Source organism: Scyliorhinus canicula, chromosome 15 (genome assembly GCF_902713615.1).
Source record: "Scyliorhinus canicula chromosome 15, sScyCan1.1, whole genome shotgun sequence".
In the NCBI taxonomy this organism is placed as follows: Eukaryota; Metazoa; Chordata; class Chondrichthyes; order Carcharhiniformes; family Scyliorhinidae; genus Scyliorhinus; species Scyliorhinus canicula.
The window spans coordinates 8,250,808-8,273,856 of record NC_052160.1 but is presented as its reverse complement, the minus strand read 5'-3'; the positions used below and the strand labels follow the sequence as shown (position 1 = coordinate 8,273,856).

General features: G+C 48.5%; 1 protein-coding gene across 1 annotated transcript in view; it reads right to left on the bottom strand.

The window, feature by feature from the left end:
- The window catches only part of mapk8ip3 (mitogen-activated protein kinase 8 interacting protein 3), a 212,436-nt gene that overhangs the window by 137,486 nt on the left and 51,901 nt on the right, over positions 1-23,049 (bottom strand). Inside the window, exon 5 of the mRNA XM_038820875.1 lies at positions 9,488-9,511. Coding sequence (XP_038676803.1) covers positions 9,488-9,511 — 24 coding nt within the window. The remainder of the gene's footprint in view (positions 1-9,487; positions 9,512-23,049) is intronic.

The window sequence follows — 23,049 nt, the reverse complement described above, 5'->3', positions numbered from 1 at the left end:
GTCCCATGCGCCCACACAAATCCCGTGATACTCCTGTTGACCCTCCTAAAAAAGGCCTTCGGGATAAGGATGGCGAGGTACTGGAACAGGAACAAAAACCTCGGGAGCACCGTCATCTTAACGGACTGCACCCTCCCCGCCAGTGACAGCGGTAACATATCCCACCTCTTGAACTCTTCCTCCATCTGCTCCACCAACCTTGTGAGGTTGAGCTTGTGCAGGGCCCTCCAGCTCCCCGCCACCTGGACCCCCAGGTATCTGAAGTTCTTCCCTGCCTGCTTCAATGGGAGCCTACAAATCCCCTCCTCTTGATCCCCCGGATGCACCACAAACACCTCACTCTTGCCCAGGTTCAACTTATACCCAGAGAAACCCCCGAATTCCCTAGGAATCCTCATCACCTCCGGCATTCCCCCCACCGGGTCCGCCACATACAGCAACAGGTCGTCCGCGTACAGCGACACTCGATGCTCCTCCCCACCCCGCACCAGGCCCCTCCAGTTCCCTGACTCCCTCAATGCTATGGCCAGGGGCTCAATCACCAAAGCGAAGAGCAAGGGGGACAGGGGGCACCCCTGCCTCGTCCCCGGTACAGCCGAAAGTACTCCGACCTCCTCCTATTTGTGGCTACACTCGACATCGGGGCCTCGTACAGCAGCCTCACCCACCGGATATACCCCTCCCTAAACCCAAACCTCTCCAACACCTCCCACAAATACTCCCACTCAACCCTATCGAAGGCCTTCTCCGCATCTAATGCCACCACTATCTCCGCCTCCCCTTCCACAGCCGGCATCATAATGACGTTGAGGAGCCTTCGAACGTTTGTGTTCAGCTGCCTTCCCTTCACAAACCCCGTCTGGTCCTCATGAATGACCCCAGGCACACAATCCTCTATCCTAGTGGCCAGGATCTTTGCCAGCAGCTTTGCATCGGCGTTCAGCAGCGAAATCGGCCTATATGATCCACACTGCAGAGGGTCCTTGTCCCGCTTCAGGATCAAGGAAATCAGCGCCCGTGACATAGTTGGGGGCAGAGCCCCCCCCCCCCCCCCCTTGCCTCATTAAAGGTCCGGACCAACAGGGGGCCCAACAGGTCCAAATACTTTTTATAGAATTCCGCCGGAAACCCGTCCGGCCCCGGCGCCTTCCCCGACTGCATGCTCCCTATCCCTTTGACCACCACCTCCAGCTCGATCGGCGCCCCCTAGTCCCTCCACCTGCTCCTCTTCCACCCTCGGGAATCGCAGCTTGTCCAAGAAGCGCCCCATTCCACCCCCTCCACCGGGGGTTCAGACCGGTACAATTCCCCATAGAAGTCCCTGAAGACCTCATTGACATCTACCCCCCTCCGCACCACCTTCCCAGCTCTATCCATCACTCCCCCAATCTCCCTGGCCGCGTCTCACTTCCGGAGCTGGTGCGCCAACATCCTGCTCGCCTTCTCCCCGTATTCATACACCGCCCCCTGTGCTTTCCTCCACTGAGCTTCCACCTCTCTGGTCATCAGTAGGTCAAATCTGGCCTGAAGGCTACGCCTCTCCCCCAGCAATCCCTCCTCTGGGGCCTCCGCATATGTCCTATCCACCTGCACCATCTCCCCTATCAGTCTCTCCCTCTGCTCCCCCCTCTCCCTATGGGTTCGGATGGAGATCAATTCCCCCCTCATCACCGCCTTCAATGCCTCCCAGACCGTCCCTACTCGAACCTCCCCATTATCATTGGCCTCGAGGTACCTCTCGATACACCCCCGAACCCTCTCGGCCACCTCCTCATCTGCCAGCAGCCCCACCTCCATGCGCCAGAGCGGACGTTGGTCCCTCTCTTCAAACCCCCAGCCCGAGGTCCATCCAGCGCGGGGCATGATCCAAAATGGCAATGGCGGAGTATTCCACATCCTCCACCCTCGACACCAGCCCCCCCCCCCCCCCAATCTGGTCCATGAATCCCCTCAACACCTTAGCCGCCGCCGACCTCTTACCCGTCCGGGACTTGGATCGATCCAATGGGGGATCCAGTACTGTGTTAAAGTCCCCCCCCATGATCAGCCTCCAAGTCCGGAATGCGGCCCAACATACGCCGCATAAACCCCGCATCGTCCCAATTTGGGGCATAGACATTCACCAACACCACCCGCTCCCCCTGCAGCTTGCCACTCACCATCACGTACCTCCTGCCACTGTCAGCCACCACCTTCAACGCCTCAAACGACACCTTCTTCCCCACCAGGATCGCCACCCCCTTACTCTTCTCATCCAGCCCTGAGTGGAACACTTGGCCCACCAAGCCCTTTCTCAGCCGGACCTGGTCCACCACTCTCAGGTGTGTCTCCTGGAGCATGGCCACATCCGCCTTCAGTACCTTCAGGTGCGCAAATACTCGGGCCCGTTTGACCGGCCCATTCAGCCCCCTCACATTCCAAGTTATCAGCCGGATCCGAGGGCTCCCTGCCCCCTTCCCCTGCCGATTAACCATACCCCATCCCTTGCCCACCCCCGGCCAGCATCCCCCGCTCTGCCCGTTTCCCACGGCAGCAGCTCCCCCCCTCCAGCACCCCCTGCGTCCTCCAGCTCCTTCCTGACCATTTCAGCAGCAACCCGGTAGCCACCCCCCTCCCTCCCTCCCTCCCCGCCCCCCGGGCTAGGACCCCTCCTAGCCGCGCCGCCCCCCCCCCCCCCCCCCCCCCCCTCTACAGCACTCCCGTGAGCCAGCTAACTTCTGCTGACCCCGGCGACTCCCGCCCTACTTTCGGCTCCTCCCAACGTGGGTCTGCCCCTCCTCCATTGTGCCCGTCAACGAGTCCACCCTCCCCCCTCTCCTGCGCGGGAAAAGAAAACACGCCCCCTCCCTCTCCCAGCGCGGGAACCCCGCAGAAAGCCCGCGCTTTCGCCCTGCTGGGCCCCGCCTCCTCCAGGGCCACTCCCATTGTCAGTCCCCCCCACCAGCTCCCCGAACACCCCGTTTACCCCTCTGCCTGAACCCGTCCACCCAACCCCTGCTTAAAAACCCATATAGAAAAAAACCGTACGACATCACCCCACCCACCCTAAAGCCACCCCACATCTTACACTAAACCAAGCAAATACAAATACAGTATAAATAAATACAGTATTATACAGCATCCCCCATCAGGAGGACCCTCAGTTTGAGTCCAGCTTCTCGGCTTGCACAAAGGCCCACGCCTCCTCCGGGGACTCAAAATAGTGGTGTCGATCCTTATAGGTGACCCACAGACGCGCCGGCTGCAACATTCCAAACTTCACACTCTGTCTATGGAGCACCACCTTCGTCCGGTTAAACCCGGCCCTCCGTCTCGCCACCTCCGCACTCCAGTCCTGGAAGATCCGCACCTCCGTGTTCTCCCACTTGCTGCTCCGCTCCTTCTTGGCCCACCGGAGCACACACTCACGATCCACGAACCGGTGGAACCTCACCAACATCGCCCGCGGCGGCTCGTTCGGCTTGGGCCTCCTAGCCAGAATTCTGTGGGCCCCCTCCAACTCCAGGGGCCCCTGGAAGGACCCAGCCCCCATCAGCGAGTTTAGCATCATCACCACATAGGCCGCCAGGTCCGACCCCTCCAGCCCCTCCGGGAGGCCCAGGATCCCCAAATTCTTCCTCCTCGACCGGTTGTCCAGCTCCTCGAACCGCTCCTGCCATCTTTTATGGAGCGCCTCGTGCATCTCCACCTTCCCCACCACGGCCACGACCTTGTCTTCCCTTTCGGAGGCCAGCTGCTGCAGCTCCCGGATCGCAGCCCCCTGGGTTGTCTGGGTCTCCATCAGTTCCCTGTTGGTTACCTTGATGGACTCCAGCAGCTCCAACTTCAGCTCCTGGAAGCAGCGCAGCAGAATCGTCTGCTGCTCCTGGACCCACTTCCTCAGCTCCTCGAAGTCTTCGCCGGCCGCCATTTTGTTTTTCTGCCCCCGATTTTTCCTAGCTGTTTCCGACGGTTTTCCTCGCTGCCCCACTCCTGGTCCGGACCATGGGACCGTTGGGGTCGACTCCTGGGCTCTTCCCCTGTTGGGATTCGCCGCCTCGGCTCCGTTGGGGCCCTGAAAAGAGCCCCAAAGTCCGTTATTCGCGGGAGCCGCCGAATGTGCGGCTCAACTGCGCATCGCCGCCACCGGAAGTCCAGCTAGATAGATTAATGACTAACAAGGGAGTCAAAGATTATTGGGGGATAGGCAGGAATGTGGAATTGAGGCCACAATCAGATCAACCATGATCTGATTGAATGGCGGAGCAGGCTGGAGGGGCCGAATGGCCAATGCTAAGCTCAGATGGTGAGTCTATAATAAGAACTAGGAAGCAAGTCTGGACTCCTTTGACTCCAAGTTTGTGTTCAGTAATCACTCCAACAACAAAATAGTGCTACCTATATCCTCTTTACATATTGTTATGGGCCAGGATTTAGACCAGTGTTCTTCAAAGTCGGGGGCACGACCCGCGGGTGGGTCGCGGGCGGGTGTCGGGAGGGTCGCAAAGCCGTTGTCCGCGGCGCTCCCGATCGCGCAAATCCCCGCGCAGCAGCTGGCATTTCATAACGCCAGCTGCAAGCGTCCGCGAACATGTTAAAAAAAACAATTCGGCCGCATTGAGCATGCGCGTCGATAATCGGGCACGCATGCGCAGTGCGGCCGCTATTTTTTTTTAAACAGTTGCAGCCTTTTGTTTCACAAGTTCTGTCGTGGTTTTTATTCATTTATTCATTTATTTTACTCATTTTATTTTTTTTTCCAAGTTCGGTGCGGGGGTTTATTTGTAAATGTAAATCGCTTATTGTCACGAGTAGGCTTCAATGAAATTACTGTGTCGCCACATTCCGGCGCCTGTTCGGGGAGGCTGTTACGGGAATCGAACCGTGCTGCTGGCTTGCCTTGGTCTGCTTTCAAAGCCAGCGATTTAGCCCTTGACAAAACTTTACAGGAAAAAAATGCAGAACTTTGGACAGATGGAGACTCCATACTTTCCGACACAGGAAGGCTGCACCTTCATCCAACAGGTTCCATTGGAGGAGCGTGTACGAGGGCCAAAGGGACCCAAAACCATTTCCTCCATTTTTGGCAGCAGCAAACAAGGTCAGAGAAAATGGTGGGTCGCGCAGGTCGGCCGGCGTGGGTTCTGAAGGTCGGCCGGCGTGGGTCGCGCAGATCGGCCGGCGTGGGTCGCGAAGGTCGGCTGGGTTGGGTCCCGAAGGTTGGCCGGTTGATAAAAATAGGTCCCCGGAAAAAAAGTTTGAAGAACACGGATTTAGAGAACCCCAAAGTGTATCATGGAGTTCACCTGACCCACAACTTTTAATAGATTGTGGTATGGGGAGCACACGGCCCACTCTACAGGGATGGTACAGCAGAAATGGAAAAGTATTTTTTAAAGCAAAACGATGTTTATTCTATGAACTCAAGTTAACCTTTTTAAAACATACAGTGAACATCTTAGCAACCATCAATTCAAATACAACCCCCAAAGAGTACAACACTAAGTAATCCTTTAAGCTTTCCTTTTAACATCCGTAGGAGTTGAAACACCTTTTACCAGAAGCACATCAGGTTAAAGTCACTACTGTTATTAGTTTTAAATCACCAGGATCGATTTAGTCTTTAGATTACAGAGAGAGACTCTAATACACCTTCCGGCAGTGACTGCAGCTATCCAGCTCTGAAAACGAAACTAAAACACACCCTGCAGCAAACAACCTAAAATGAAAATAAAAAGCCGACAGACTGCCCAGCTCCACCCACTCTCTGACATCACGGCAGTAATAATCACCCATTTCTTAAAGGTACTCTCACTACAGATATTTATATACACACCCATTTGTAAACACCCATTTCATAAAGGAACTCTCACATGACAATATTGATACAGTCCATGAAACAATTAAAGCCCCAATTCTAACTAAAGTACGAAGGAACATTTACTCTTTCTATCAGCCTACACCTGCTCCTAATTCATATGTTCTACACTGAACTCTATCTGCCACAGTTTGGCCCATTCACTTAACCTGACTTCAGTTATCGGAACTTGCTGCTCCCAAGAACACAACTTATTGTGCCTCGTAACCCAGTATCAAACTTGAATACACAATTATCCTGGCTGGAGATGCAGAAGTTGCATGGATTAAGGAGGAACACATAGGTGGACATGAAGAAAAAATGTATATCAATAGGACTGTACTATCAGAGATATTGCTACAAAGCTGAGCAAGAAAGGAGGTTTCAATAAAAATAGCAGAGTTCCACAAATTACATGATAAATAGTTGTTTGGTAGTACAGAACCTGCGTATTACTGAAACAAAATACATTTATTGTCAAAGCTTTTCCCCTTGGGCTCCCAGTGGGATGCATTTGCATGTACTGGAACCCAGATATATTAATGCACAGGGCCGTGTTCTTTGCAGACAGAAAGAACACATACACACATTGTGACTGTTTCAGCGAAACAAAATAAGTGACAGCTACTCGCTGATTGATTTATCAGAACAATGCCTTGACCAGAAACACGGTGTCTGGTTTAATTTCAAACAATGCTCAGCAGTTAACTGTCAGTCACCATCAACTGGTGCATACTGCATGGCAATGACTCGACCAATTAAAGTCCGCTTGCCAACCAATCAGCACTCACTTCACATACAGTATAAATCTACTGTTCGCCCTGACCTTGGCATTCTTGCAACCTGTCCTGATGAGTCCAATACGAAAAGCTTTAACAAAAAAGGTTTCTTCTTTTTCAGCGTTAAACATCATGCGTGTTATGACAGAAAAGATATTAGTTCCGAAACTGCACTGGGGAATTTTCTAGCCTGCCACGGCAACCCCAGTGTGACGCTGATTGAACCCGAGACCCACACATAAATGTCCATTCTTGGCCAGTTCTCCACGGCTTCCTCCAGGTTCCTGCTAAACGTATAATGAAAAATCAGAATATTTCCCACAGAACTATGGGCAGCACGATGGCACAGTGGTTAGCACAGTTGCTTCACCGCTCCAGGGTCCCAGGTTCGATTCCCGGCTTGGGTCGCTGTCTGTGCGGAGTTTGCACGTCCTCCCCGTGTCTGCGTGGGTTTCCTCCGGGTGCTCCGGTTTCCTCTCACAGTCCAAAGATGTGCAGGCTAGATGGATTGGCCGTGCTAAATTGCACTTGGGGTCCAATAAAGGTTGGGTGGGGTTGCTGGGTTACGGGGATAGGGTGGAGGTGTGGGCCTGAGTAGGGCGCTCTTTCCAAGGACCGGTGCAGACTCGATGGGTTGAATGGCCTCCTTCTGGACTGTAAATTCTATGATTCTAACCCCCAGGAACAATGTCTTGCAAGGTAGCATTTCCATGGGTCCAATAAGTATGTCAAAATCCCCAATAGTTTTTATGCCTCAAGGCAGACCTGGCACATAAATAGGAGGGCTCTGGACTCTAGCTCATTTTCCAGATACACCTGACAGTGCAATTGTTGTATTTGGAAGAAAGAATCTGAAAGGAAGTGGGAATGCAGACGTTGGGAGGGTAAATGCACCATATGAATCATATTCTACATGTATACTTATGGGCGTGAACGACTGCTTGTGGTAACAATACTGAACAAATCAATTTGTTCCTTTACTTTTATCATCTCACCCATTCCTCTCAAAGAGCAGCACAGGAGATAATAATGATGCTGACAGTCCTTATTCTCAGCGGTGGAAACTTTCATAACACAGGCCTTAGGCCCCCAAAAATAGCACACTGAATAAATGTCCCCAGTTGACAGTACAGTCAACTAAGGGTTGCAGGGAACACCAATGGTGTCAGTGGCAGTTTTGGGGTCAAACCCTAAAATATAGTGAAGACTTGCCGCAGCTCGCTTGGAGAACGGTTATAGGCGTTTCTGAAGGACAGTCTCAGAGACCACACAGACAGCCTGTTCTAACCGAGAGATCAGTGGGCATTATGAGAAGCGGCCCTCCATCAGTGTAACTTATGGATCACCACAAGAAAAGCGGCATCATCTCTTTGGCACAGCTTGCCAAAACAATGATTCTATGGTGACTCCAGCAACGGCAACCACTAGCACTTGGGCCTTTAGTGTTCCCCGTAGCTTTTAGTTCACCGTACTGTCATCCAACAGTGCGACATTTCACCGAGGGACGCATGGAACCTGGACAACCTTCATGGAGAAATTCACAATAGACAAGGGACAAAGACAGTAGCAAAAGGACATTAAACATATATAAGTACTGAAAACCATAACATCAATTCGCTGTCAATATATATTAAAGATGATCAACCTTACATTGTACAAAAGAAAGCATAATTTGTCAAAAGGCCAAAGTGGTGTCCAAGGTCACTGCCTAGAAGATCCCTATGGATTAAAGTTGGGGCCAATGGTGGCCTTCACTACTATTGGTACCGCATGGCCGATGATAACCATCCCAGCAGGTCTTCATGGACCAGTCACGTCAGCCACATCATGCCTGAGCTAGTAACTCAAGAGGATATTAAAAACTCCTACTACACTACTGCAAGGACAGGGAATTTTCAACGCCAACATTTCTCTCGCAATCAGCACCATCAAAAATATTCCAACTTCTTCTTTATTTCATTCCACTTTTGCACTGGCTATTTTTACGTTAGCTGCCAGGACAGCCTGCAAACCAATAGTTACACCATTCCATTACCAATTCATCTTATGTGAACCCTTTGGATGTTCCTGGGTGGCATGATCTATATAAATGCAAGGCTTCTTTTTGGCCATGCACCGTTGTGCACTAAACCCAGGCAGCTAACCTCCTTGCAATATATCTGATGTCTAGAGCAGCATTTGACTTGATTCACCTGTCTTCCTCATCTCTTTGCATTCCTGGGCTAACTTACCCCCTCCCCCCCCGTTACTGCCTGTGATATTTTCACCAATTGTCCAAACACCATCCTTTTCGGGAATGCTTCTCTCAATCATGTCTTTTAACTGCTTGGCAATAATCCAAGACCCTTGCTTTCATTAATATATGATCTAAGCAGGGATAAAATACTTACCTTGCAATTTGACTGCCCATCTGGCATTCTTGAAATTTGGTGTCCATGCAAAAGTCCTGATGAGTGCGAGATGAAAAACTTCGACAACATGTGTCTATTTGCAGCAACACTCAAACTATCAACGGTTCAAACTACCATTGTACTATCAAACTAACTGCATATCTGTAGAATGCTTTGGGAGTTCCCCATATTGGACTATCACCGAGTAAAATCATGGACCTTTACATTCATATCCATCACCTTAAAAAAAAATTATGAAGGCAAGAAAATACAGTCCATTATATTTTATCTGCGTGTTGGCAGACATCCTTGTCAGACATCTTGGAGAAAGCATCAGTCAATGCACATTAATTAAACAAACTACAATGATTAATCAACACTGAAAATGAATGCTGAGATAGAAGGGACCTTATCGTTCCCAGCTTGGTTAGGGAGAGGATGCACTGGGAGTAGAAGGGTTGAAATGGCTGAACGACATTTACCTTTTTCTCCATGGTTGGCGATGACTGTGGTGACACAGAAAACAGCCACAACAGCAGCAACAGCACAGAGAGCAGGACAAGAAGAACACAATTAATCAACACAGTTCAAAGGTCACAAACTAGCACAACATATATAGCCAGCTGGCTACCATTGAGAGCAGCCCCAATAATGCAGACAAAGTAAAAAGCAAACAATGCATAAACAATATCCTGTGGCACAATGAAGGCACTGGTGTAGCATGCCAGATCACAGATAGTGGTTTCAATTTATCAGGGATCAATGTTTAAATTTTAGCTTCTGCAGACTTAAATAAAATCCATCAAAATGTGAGGCATAGAAAAATTAATTTTGGGACAACTTTCAATGAGTAAAAGTGCTAATGCCACATAACTCAGCACACGGTCAATTTACCAATCTCATGTTCCACGTAGACTTCACACGGACGAGATTTGGTTTCAATTTTTGGAATCTGACAACGTTTTGGGTGACTGAGGAAAAGCAGGGAATTATAGAACAGTTAGCCTGATAGCCGTCTCCGGGACACTGTCGGGAGTCTACAATTTAAACGACAGTGTGACTGAAAACCTGGAATGTTGATCAGAGGCAGACAGCCAGCATGGATTTGCAAAGACTTGGTCACGCCTGACGAAACTGACTGAATATTCTTTTGAAGAGGTGACTAAAGCTGTGATGGGGGAATGTCTATGGACGTTGTGTGTGGAATTTGAGAAGGCATTGATAAAGTCCCCCATAAGAAAACTGTTAAAGTTGAAGCCCATTGAACTGAAGGCAAATTACGGACGTGGCAGAAGATAAGCGAGTAGGGATTAAGGGTGAGTACTAACTGGTACGGTGTAATTAATGGTCTACCACAGAGATGTGTGCTGAGCCTCAATTATTTATCGAATCTATTAACGACTTGGGTGATGAGATAGAAAGGCAAATATCTAACTTTGCAAATGGCACAGAGATGGGCAGCATTGTAAGCAGCACAGATGGAGGCAGACAATTACAAGGAGGGATGGAAAGATTTTGTGAATGGCAAAAATGTAAAAACGATAGAACTTTCTAAATGGTCAAAAGCTAGAAACAGTGGAGGTCCAAAGATACTTGGCTGTTCAGGTACACTGATCATCAAAATGTCGGGGGCGGGGAAGAGAGAGAGAGATAGGAGAGAGAGGGAGAGAGAGGAGATAGAGAGAGTGATAGGGGAGAGAGAGATAGGTGAAAGAGAGAGAGAGATAGGTGAAAGAGAGAGATAGGAGAGAGAGATAGGAGAGAGAGAGAGAGATAGGAGAGAGAGAGAGAGATAGGAGAGAGAGAGAGAGAAAGATAGGTGAAAGAGAGAGATGGGAGAGAGAGATAGGAGAGAGACTTAGGAGATAGGAGAGAGAGAGAGAGAGAGAAAGAGATAGGAGAGAGATAGGAGAGAGAGAGAGATAGGGAGAGAGAGAGAGAGATAGGAGAGAGAGATAGGAGAGAGAGATAGGGGAGAGAGAGAGAGAGAGATAGGAGAGAGAGATAGGAGAGAGAGATAGGAGAGAGAGATAGGAGAGAGAGATAGGAGAGAGAGATAGGAGAGAGAGAGATAGGGGAGAGAGAGAGAGAGAGAGAGAGAGAGAGATAGGAGAGAAAGAGAGAGGAGAGAGAGAGAGGAGGGAGAGATAGGGGGAGAGAGAGATAGGGGAGAGAGAGATAGGGAGAGAGAGAGAGAGGGGAGAGAGAGAGATAGGGGAGGAGAGATAGGGGAGAGAGAGAGAGAGAGAGTAGGGGAGAGAGAGATAGGGGAGAGAGAGGGAGAGAGAGAGGGGAGAGAGAGGGAGGAGAGAGAGGGGGAGAGAGAGAGAGAGAGGGGAGGGAGAGAGAGAGAGGATAGGGGAGAGAGAGAGAGACAGGGGAGAGAGAGAGAGAGAGAGACAGGGGGGAGAGAGAGAGAGAGACAGGGGAGAGAGAGAGAGAGAGAGAGAGAGGGAGAGAGAGAGAGAGAGATAATCCAGATAGTCAAAGCTCTAGCTGGACTCCATGGGAATTCTGAGAGTAGATCTGGAGGAAGGAAGGGGATATTAACCTTCATAGGTTGACTCGAATGATACCTGGACCTCAGAAGTTAAATTCTGAGGAACAATTCCACAGATCAGGGTTGTATTCCCTAGGATTTCGAAGCAAAAGGGGGGGAATGGATTAAAGTTTAAGGGTAGATAGAAATCAACTATTTCTGTTGGTTGGGGATCCAGGACCAGGGGCCAGAGTCTAAAAATTAGAGCCATACCTCTCAGGAGTGAAATTAGGAAACAGTTCAAAACACAAATGGTGGCAGAAGTTCAGAATACTCTTCCGCCAACAGCAATTGCTGCTAGATCAGTTCATTTTAAATCTCAGATTTGGTAGATTTGGTTAACCCAAGGTATGAAGGGGTATAAAGCAACGGCAGATTCATGGGTGAAGTTGCAGATCAGCGACGATTACGTTGCATGGCAGGACAGGCTCGAGGGGCTAAATGGCCCCTCCTGTTCCTATGATCGATGAGGGGAGGTAGAAGATGTGCACGTATTCTTTTACTGAAAAGTAAAACAACAAAGGTGCAGCCTCTGTACAATTATCCAAAACAGTAAACATTGACAAAGAGTCATCGACTCGAAACGTTAGCTCTTTTCTCTCCCTACAGATGCTGCCAGACTTGCTGAGATTTTCCAGCATTTTCCCTTTCGTTTCAGTAAACATTAACAATAGTTTGCCAAAATTACCAAGACCATTAAAAAATATTAGCTATTGATGCTTTTCTTTCTTGGCATATTGACTAAATCAGCACTAGCCCAACAACACCCGATGACTGCCCTCCTAAGATATCCCACAGGTACCAATTCCCCAAAATGGGGGTGCTTGAGTTTTGAATTAATTTCTTGATAAATTTAGAGTACCCAATTTTGTTTTCCAATTAAGGGGCAATTTAGCGTGGCCAATCCACCTACCCTGCACGTCTTTGGGTTGTGGGGGTGAAACCCACATAAACACGGGGAGAACGTGCAAACTCCGCACGGACAGTAACCCAGGGCCGGGATCGAACCCGGGTCCTCAGCGAGGTGAGGCAGTAGTGCTAACCACTATGCCACATGCTGCCCTTTGAGTTTTGAATTTGACGCGTCAGCTATTTCGAGCCACAGCAATGGAACAGAACACAGAAACAGTGTTTCCTAAAGTTATCAAACATAGGGGAAGGATTCTGTACTTTGAATCAAAGCTTCGGGGAAAGGTTGGGACAATTACTGCGGACGTGCCGCTCCAGAATGTCAACGAATGAAAATGGCCTCACCCAATCTTTAAGGTAAAGGTAAAGTCTCTATAGTCCGAGATGACCATAGGCTGCTTTCCCCTTTGAGGGGGGAGAGCTGACGGGTGGTGATTTAACCTGAGGGTCACCGCACCTCAGGCGAGGGGCGAGGTTGAGAAGACGGGGCCTTCACGAATAACCTCAGCCGGTACGGGAATTGAACCTGCGCTGCAAAGAAGGTGCCGAGCCCCATCAAAGGATAATCATAGATATCATAGAATATGCAGTGCAGAAGGAGGCCATTCGGCCCATCGAGTCTGCACCGGCTCATGGAAAGAGCACCCTACCCAAGGTCAACACCTCCACCTTATCCCCATAACCCAGTAACCCCACCCAACACTAAGGGCAATTTTGGACACTAAGTGCAATTTATCATGGCCAATCCACCTAACTTGCACATCTTTGGACTGTGAACAAAGTCTGGGACAAACGTTTCTAGAATAGTAACCCGTGCAATGATTCAGCAGTTTTCAGTAACACATTAGCTACTAAAACACACTACTCAAGCAGATGACTTGCTCAGATAATGGGGCGGAGTAAGCAGATATCCTATTGCGATTTAGAACAGCTAGAATAATTTGTAATTACCAAGCACAGTCTCTGAGAATAGTCAATTCGCCTTAGCTTAGCTACGGCTAAGATAGGCTCACTGGATGTGATGTCACTTAGATGTAATTGAAGCTGTAAAGTTACACATCAAGTGTGATTCCCGTGACTGGGGTCTTTTGCTAACCAGAAACATCCACCGGAAATGTTGAAGCAAGGCTCAAAATGTGATGCTACCTCTGTCGGAAAATGTATTTGGAATAGTTTAGGGGACCTCCCACTTTAAATAGGGTTCTCACGGCAACACTTGCTCAAGGGCAGATCCTTTTGGTAACATTCTGGCCGTACAACTTCATAGAGTTTACATAGGAACACAAGACTGCGGAGCAGGAACAGCCCATTCAGCGATGAGCCTGCTCCCCCCTACAGCAAGATCATGGCTGATCTAGTGGTGGTCTTAACTCTACTTTGCTATATACCACAGACAGCCGCAGCCCCCACCCCAAAACCCCCGACTCCCTTGACCAACATAAATTGTTGAACTGCACCTTGAATAAATTCATTGACTCAGCCTTCACTGCTCTCAGGGGTAGTGAATTTCACAGGCGAAGGACAATTTGAAAGAAAAAAAATTCTCTTGTCTTGAACAGCGACCTCTTATTCTTAAACTGTGTCCCCTGGTTCTCATCAGTCCCATGAGTGACACCCTCCCGGTCGGTATCCACCCTCTCACATTCCCTCGGGATCTTGAATATTTCGGTGATATCACCACTTCTACTCCTGGTCTTCCCTCAACATTCCAGTGATGGGATGGTGGAATTCCCGAAAGATTGCAGAAACACGGAATAGGTTTGTCCTGGTTTTGGTGGGGGGGGGGGGGGGGGGGGGGGGGGGGGGGGGGGCTTGGAAAACTCTCGCAAAGGTTCAAGTCTTCTCTTTTTAACAGGGTCCCTTTAGCCAAAGTATTTGTCTACACAACAATTAATTGGCAATCTTTTTTTTAATAAATTTAGATTACCCAATTATTTTTTCCAATTAAGGGGCAATTTAGCATGGCCAATCCACCTACTCTGCACATTTTTGGGTTGTGGGGGCGAAACCCACGCAAACACAGGGAGAATGTGCAAACTCCACATGGACAGTGACCCAGAGCCGGGATCGAACCTGGGACCTCAGCGCCGTGAGGCGGTTGTGCTAACCACTAGGCCACCGTGCTGCCCCTTAATTGGCAATCTTTATTGTCACAAGTAGGCTTACATTAACACTGCAATGAAGTTACTGTGAAAAGCCCCTAGTCGCCACATTCCTGCGCCTGTTCGGGTACACAGAGGGAGAATTCAGAATGTCCAAATTACCTAACAGCACGTCTTTCGGGATGCGTGGGAGGAAACCGGAGCACCCGGAGGGAACCCACACAGACACGGGGAGAACGTGCAGACTCCGCACAGACAGTGACCCAAGCCAGGAATCGAAAGCTGGGACCCTGGCGCTGCAAAGCCACAGTGCTAACCACTGTGCTACTGTTCTGGTCAGCCCATTTCCACAACATAACGCCCCCACCCGGTCAACCCATCCTCACCCCATTTGCAGGTGTTTTTGTAACGAAAAGTGCCATAACCGTGCGGGGTTTCGATGGGCTTTTTCAGGCAGTGCTTCTTCCTGCCTCTTGGTAAAGCCTGCTTGGTAAAGCTTTCGCAATACCTGGTCCACAGACGGAGGCATTCGTATTTACTGATGTAATGGAAGTCATTTTCTCTCCAGTGTTAAATTCATCACAACGCATCAGAATCTGACTGAGAATATCGGGCCACCTGGAGCCCAGCAGATATGTCGGACTGGCATGACCTCCGCCTCCAATGAGGTTAATCATGCTCCCGTACCTGAACGATGCTATGTTACCGTAGATTTTATTTGTGCTTTGGGCAGAGACACTCATCTGTTGTACAGTCCCATGACAAAAAATTAAGAGACAGCCTTCAAGGGCAGCACCAGTATTTGGTGCAGAGTGCTATGAAGATATTAGGGCCGATACAGTTTCAGGTCGAACACCCCGTATCTCAGGGACTGTCTGAAAGGCTCCAATCGCCCAAATGACCTTGGAAGGCTGCATAACGTAACAGCCACTGATACGTTTTCAAAATAGTACAAGCTGCATCTAACCTTTGGCTTCCCCTGTGGGAGATGCACAAATATCAATTTTATGAGCATTCTGTGGAGTAGTAATTTAATTGGTTAAAACCTGAACACTATCTACGCTGACCGAAGTTGACATGAGCACATTAATGAATAATTGTCCCCAGTTAATTTGCGATAAAGAATGCAGCCAGACAGTGGATCTTAATTGGATGCTACCGGCAGTTGTGCGGAAAGTACCAAATTAAATTTCTGCCAACTACATGTTTATTTTATTGGCAGATCACTTTGAAATCGTCAATCCCATTTTAAAATTTTTCTTAAACACTGCAAGTAATAATGTCTATCATTCCACATTTGCCAACGTTGTTAATGATATCCCAAGCCTGATCAGGTATGTAACCAGACGTTGATCCTTTTCTTGATAGTTGGTTTTGAGGATACCAATAAGTCTTCCTTTTTTATCATTATCTCATCTTTCCCCTTCAGGCATCGACCTAGCTGAGGTGTATATTAGAAACAAGAGGGTAGCCAGAGAAAGAGTTAGCCCACTCAAGGACAAAGGGGGGAAATTATGTGTAGAACCAGAGGAAGTAGATGAGGTTCTTAATGAGTATTTTGCATCGGTTATTCACAAAGGAGAGGGACACATTGATTGGTGGTGTCTCAGAGGGATGTGTAAACACTTTAGAACAGGTCATTATTATGAGGGAGGAAGTGTTAGGTGTGTTAAAAAGCGTTAAGATAGACAAATCCCCAGGGCCAGATGGCATCTATTCCAGATTACTGAGGGAGGCAAGAGATGAAATCGCTGGGCCTCTGACAGAAATCTTTGTGTCCTCATTGGCCACAGGTGAGATCCCAGAGGATTGGAGGACAGCCAATGTTGTACCGTTACTTAAGAAGGGTTGCAAGGATAATCTGGGCAATTATAGGCCAGTGAGCTTGATGTCAGTGATAGGGAAATTGTTGGAAACGATTCTCAGAGATAGGATCTATGTACATTTGAAAGTGAATGGCCTTATTAGCGACAGATAGCATGGTTTTGTACGAGGGAGGTCATGTCTCACTAATATGATTGAATATTTTTGAGGTGACAAAAATGATTGACGAGGGAAGGGCTGTGGATGTTGTCTACATGGACTTTAGTAAAGCAGTTAATAAGGTCCCTCATGGCAGGCTGGTGCAAAAGATTAGATCACATGGGGTCAGGGATGAACTAGCTGGATGGATCCAGAACTGGCTTGGCCATAGAAGACAGAGGGTAGCAGTGGAGGGTGTTTTTCTGAATGGAGATCTGTAACTCAGTTCTGGGACCTCTGCTCTTTGTAATATATATAAATGACTTGGAAGAAAACGTAGCGGGTCTGATTAGCAAGTTTGCGGATGATACTAAGATTGCAGGAGTTGCGGATAGTGATGAAGATTGTCAGAGAATACAACAGGATATAGATCGGCTGCAAAATTGGGCAGAGAAATGGCAGATGGAACTTAACCCGGACAATGCGAGGTGATGCATTTTGATAGATTCAATTTAGGTGGGAGCGATAAAATAAATGGCAGAACCATCAGGAGCATAAGAGACAGAGAGATCTGGGCGTGCAGATCCACAGATCCTTAAAAGTGGCATCACAGGTGGAAATGGTGGTGAAGAAAGCATTTGGCATGCTTGCCTTCATAGGATGGGGTATCGAGTACAGAAGCTCGAAAATTATGTTACAATCATATAGAACGTTGGTTGGGCCATATTTGGAATACTGTGTCCAATTCTGGTCACCGCACTACCAGAAGGACGGGGAGGCTTTGGGGAGAGTACAGAAAAGGTTTACCAGGATGTTGCCTGGTATGGAGTGTATTAGCTATGAGGAGAGATTGAATAAACTGGGATTGTTCTCCCTAGAGAGACGGAGGCTGAGGAGCGACCAGATAGAAGTGTATAAAATTATCAGGGGTATAGATAGGGTAAACAGTTGGAGGCTTTTTTCCAGGGCAGAAATGACAATGACAAGGGGGCACAAGTTCAAGGTGAGGGGGGAAAGGTTCAGGGGAGATGTGCGGGGGGAGGTTTTTTTTACACAGAGGGTGGTGATGGCCTGGAATGCGCTGCCAAGTGAGGTGGTTGAGGCAGATATGTTAGCGACCTTTAAGACTTATCTGGATAGGCACATGAACAGACGGGGTATAGAAGGATACAGGCGGTTGGTCTAGATAGGACACGTGATCGGTGCAGGCATGGTGGGCCGAAGGACCCGTTTCTGTGCTATATTGTTCTTTGTTCTTGGGGAATGGCTTGGCCTGGATGTTGGGCAAGACCCCCTCCCCGGGCTACAGTGACCCCTCCCAGCAGCTTGTCGAGCTCCTCGTCTTTACGGATGGTGAGCTTCAGGTGGCTGCGTTGCCGGCCAGCTCGAGGATCTCGGTGACCAGGCAGGCGAGGGCTCCGGCCCCACACGCTCGGCATAGTGACCCTTGCTCAACAGACGGTGGATGCAGTGGACGGGGAACTGGACAGCGGCTCTGGAGAAGCCGGTCTTGTCTCTGGTTTTACTGCGACTGGACATCTTTCAGGGTCAGCTCCCATTTTATAATACTTAAATTAATCAATGCCTTTCAACTGTGTATTCTTAAATTTGATAATACAATTAGCGTACCATTAACTAATATTGTCCGCTTTTCAGTGTGTGTCCACGTGCACAATTCCTTAAGTGTTCTGAAAAATATTGTGTCTTGTTTGGTTAAATCTGGTAACATTTAACTATTCCACCACCAAGAGGATTGTTGTCCTCCCGCCTTCGTGGAGGCCGGTGTGGACAGTGTTGGGGAAATGAAGCTGACAGTTGAAGGTGGCATGGGGTCGGGGTGTGGGGGGGGTTGGATTTCAATGGTGAAGGAAAGAAGATGTAGGAGTTGGGAGAGTGATGAGTCACAGGTGGAATTAGTTGTGCCAATGGACCATATGAAGGGCTGAGGCACCATTTTAAGCGGGAAAGACTAGATCAATGATAAAGAAGATGTTCTCAGCACCATTGTGTGGTTAACCTCAGTGGAGTCCAGACCACACAAGAAAGAACAGGTGAGGCAACGCCACGTAGATGAGCAGGTTGAATGGCTCATACGGCTCAATGGGCAACAATGCTGCATTGGGCAGCACTGACTCACCAGCAAGGTCCTGGGTTCCTCTTCAGGCTCTTGGCATTTTGCAGCTTAACAATTCCATGTCCAAGGCGGACAATCAAGTCACAACACTGTGCGTGTTGTTGGGTGGCTTGCCTCGAATCCAGTGGCAACATTTGGCAGGTGACATTCATTCCCAATGTGGTGAACAGCCTGATCTGGTTGGCCAGAGTCACATGCCGGGCTGTCCTTGACGTTCCATTGGTGAAGAGTTTTGAGGTCCTTGCGAGGAGAAAGCAGATCCGACTGAGCAAGGACCACTTGTTTCGAAGGGACGTCGAACTCTGCGCGAATGTCAGATCGCTCATCAAATCCCTTTGTTGGCCTAGGTCAATCTTCGATCTGTGTTGAATTCACTGTTTTCAGCCAAGCTAATGGATGGGACGGGGTGGGGAATGACAACTGAGACAGCCTTAGCTCAGCGATGGGACGGTCACCCCGGAGTCAGAAGGTTGTGGGTTGAGCCCTCACTGACAGAACAATCTAGGTTGAAATATCAATGCAGTAGTGAAGGATTGCGCCACTGCCAATGGCGCTGTCTCTTTCAGATGAGGCTCTGTCTGCCTTCTTGGGTAGTCACGATGTGGCGATGCCAGCATTGAACTAGGGTGGGCCCAGTGAGAAGTCTTCCAACACCAGGTTAAAGTCCAACAGGTTTATTTGGAATCACTAGCTTTCGGAGCACAGCTCCTTCCGCAGGTGAGTCACTTTCATCATCTGACTTAATATGCCTTTAGGCAGCTTAGTGTAAAATTTTGTTTGATAACGCTGCTGTGAAGCACCTCATGTCAAAGGCACTATATAAATACAAGTTGCGTTGCTGTTCAAGCAATGTAACTAAAACCGATATTTGGACATACATCTCACTGCTGTTTTGGGGGTTTTGCTGTCCACAAACTGACCGCTACATTTTCTAGATTACAACATTACACCATAAGACGCAGGCCATTCAGCCCATCGAATCTGCTCCGACATTCAATGAGATCATGACTGATCTGATATGATAATCCTCAACTCCACTTTCCCCCCCTATCCCTTTATTGATTATGAAGCTCTCTATCTCAACCCTGAGCATAGTTCATAAATCCAGCCTCTACAGCCCTCTGCAGTAAATAATTCCGTGGATTCACTATGCCTCTGTGAGAAGATATTCCTCCTCATCTCCGTCTTAAACGGGTGACTCCTCGCTCTGGGATTATGCCCCCTGGTCCTAGACTCTCCCACAAGAGGAAACAACCTCTCAGCATCAACCCTGTCAAGCCCCCTGAGAATCCGTCATGTCTCAATAAGGTTGCCTCTCGTTCTTCTGAAATCCAGCAGGTGACTGCACCAGCAGGAAAACACTTTGCTACATCCTGAAGTCATAAATAGAGCCAGGTAAAATGCAAGTTTTTTTCTTTTTGTTCTTTGATCTCAGACTCCTTGGGCTGAGGAATTGTGAGTTCATCATGGCTTCCATTCCTGAACGGTCCAGTTATCTCTGCAGAACATTCTAGTTGTTTGGACAGCAAGTGGCAGGATCACAACCTGATCACGCTCACTTTTCAAACTCACACAAGAACTAAAGCTTAGACCCAGAGCAATGGTGGCTGTGAAACCATATGTGGCTTAGAGAGAAGGGGAAGACAAACTCATCAACTGCACAGGCATCTAGAAGATCAATAATTGGCAAGGAAGCCAAGAGGGTGCGGAACCAAAACATTGTGTTTAGTCTAATTTATTATGCAATGGAGAAAAGAGGGAGGCAAAGTATTGGAATCAAAAATAATTACATTAATTAATTCCATTATGCAGAAAACACTGATTTTCTGTGGCAGATGGAGTTCAACGTGGATCGTAAGAATTAGGAGCAGGATTGGCAGCACGGTGGCATAGTGGTCAACACGGCTGCCTCAAAGCGCCAGGGACCCGGGTTCAATTCCGGTCTCGGCTGACTGTTTGTGTGGAGTCTGCAATTTCTCCCCGTGTCTGCGTGGGTTTCCTCCGGGTGCTCCGGTTTCCTCCCACAGTCCAAATAAAAACCGTGCGGGTTAGGTGCATTGGCCATGCTAAATCGCCCCTTAATGTCCAGGGATGTGCAGGTTAGGTTCTGGATTATGGGGATTGGATGTGGGAGTGTAAAAGGGTAAAGAACTCATTTCAAGATTTGGTGCATATTTGATGGGCCAAATGGTCTCCTTTTTTTTTAAAAAAAAGGGCAGCACAGTAGCATTGTAGATAGCACAATTGCTTCACAGCTCCAGGGTCCCAGGTTCGATTCCAGCTTGGGTCACTGTCTGTGCGGAGACTGCACATCCTCCCCGTGTCTGCGTGGGTTTCCTCCGGGTGCTCCGGTTTCCTCCCACAGTCCAAAGATGCGCAGGTTGGGTGGATTGTCCATGTTAAATTGCCCTTAGTGTCCAAAATTGCCCTTAGCGTTGGGTGGGGTTACTGGGTTATGGGGATAGGGTGGAGGTGTTGACCTTGGGTGGGGTGCTCTTTCCGAGAGCCGGTGCAGACTCGATGGGCCGAATGGCCTCCTTCTGGACTGTAAATTCTATGATATCTATGATTTAGCCCCTTGAACCTACTCCACCATTCAATAAGATTATGGCTGATCTGACTGCAGCTTGAATTCCATTTTCCTGCCCCCCCCCCAATAAACTTTGACTCCCTTTTTAGTCAATAATCTATCTACCACTGTCTTAAAAATAAACTTGACCCGCTCCAGTTTAATGAACCCGGCCATGTCGTTAATCCAGGATTCCGGGCTCGGGGGCTTCGCGCCCCTCCACTGTAAAAGAATCCTGCGCCGGGCTACTAGAGACGCAAAGGCCAGAATACCGGCCTCTCTCGTCTCCTGCACTCCTGGCTCCGATGCTACCCCAAAAATAGCGAGCCCCCGGCCCGGTTGCAGCCGGCTTTTCATAACGCCGGCTGCAAGCGGCTACGAGCATGTTAAAAACAAAAATTCGGCTGTATTGCACATGCGCACGATCATCATGCGTGCATGCGCAATGCGGCCTAATTTTTTTTAAACCTGTTCGCAGATCGCGCATGCCGCACGATGATCGGCGCACATGCGCATTCCACGAACATGTAAAAAAATTCGCCCGCATTGCGCATGCTCGCATAATGATCAGCGTACCACGCTGGTAATCGGGCACACATGTGCAGTGCGGCCGCTATTTTTTTTTTTAAAAACGATTGCAGCTTTTTGTTTTACAAGTTTTGCCGTGGTTTTTATTCATTTATTTTATTCATTTTATTTCTTTTTTTTACAAGTTTGGGGGGGGGGATGTTATTTGATTAAATTTTACAGGATAAAGATGCAGAACTTTGGACAGTTGGAGACACCATACTTTCCGACACCGGAAGGCTTCACCTTCATCCAACAGGTTCCATTGGAGGAGTGTGTACGAGGGCAAAAGGGACCAAAACCATTTCCTCCATTTTTGTCAGCAGCAAACAAGGTAAGAGAAAATGGTGGGTCGCGCAGGTCGGCCAGGTTGGGTCCCGAAGGTTGGCCGGTCGGTAAAAATGGGTCCCCGGAAAAAAAGTTTGAAGAACACTGCCCTATCCCTATCAGGTCCCCTCAGGATTCTTTATGTTTCAAAAAGATCACCTCTTCTAAATTCCAACGAGCACAGTTCCAACCTTTCCTTATACAGTAACCTCTTCAACCCAGGAGTTAGTTTAATGAACGTTCACAGAACTGCTTCTAAAACAATTATATCTTTTTTTTTTAATATGATGACCAAAAGCGCACGGTACTCTAGATTTGGTCGTACCAATGTCCTGTACAGCTGTGGTAAAACATCCCTACATTTATATTCTATTCCGCTTGCAATAAATTACGACATTCCATTTGCCTTCCTCATCACTTTCTGTCCCTGCACACTCATGCTTTGTGATTCACATACCAGAACGCCCAGATCCCTCTGTATCTCGGGAGTTCTGCAATCTCTCTCCATTTGAATCATTTGCTGCTTTTCTACTCTTCTTGCCAGTGGAGAAGTTCACATTTTTCCCCACAGTGTACCGCGTCTGCCAAATTTCTGCCCACTCGCCTCACCCATCTAATCCCTTTGCAGAACCTCTAGTGTCCTCTTCACAACTTACTGTCCGACCTATCTTTGTGCCATCAGCAAATTTAGCAACCAAACATTTGGTCCCTTCATCCAAGTCATTGACGTTGGGCAAAAGCTTCCTTCCTCGCTCGGGGCTGGGATTTTCCGTTGCCACTGAAAGCGAATGGAGTTTTGGCTGGAACGCCATCACCCGAAAATGGCCCATTTATGCCTACTCTCCGTTTCCTGGTAGGTACTCCATCCATGCTAGTATGTTGCCCCCTACACTTTGAGCTCAATATTAAATTTTGCTCAAATGGCTGAGTAATTG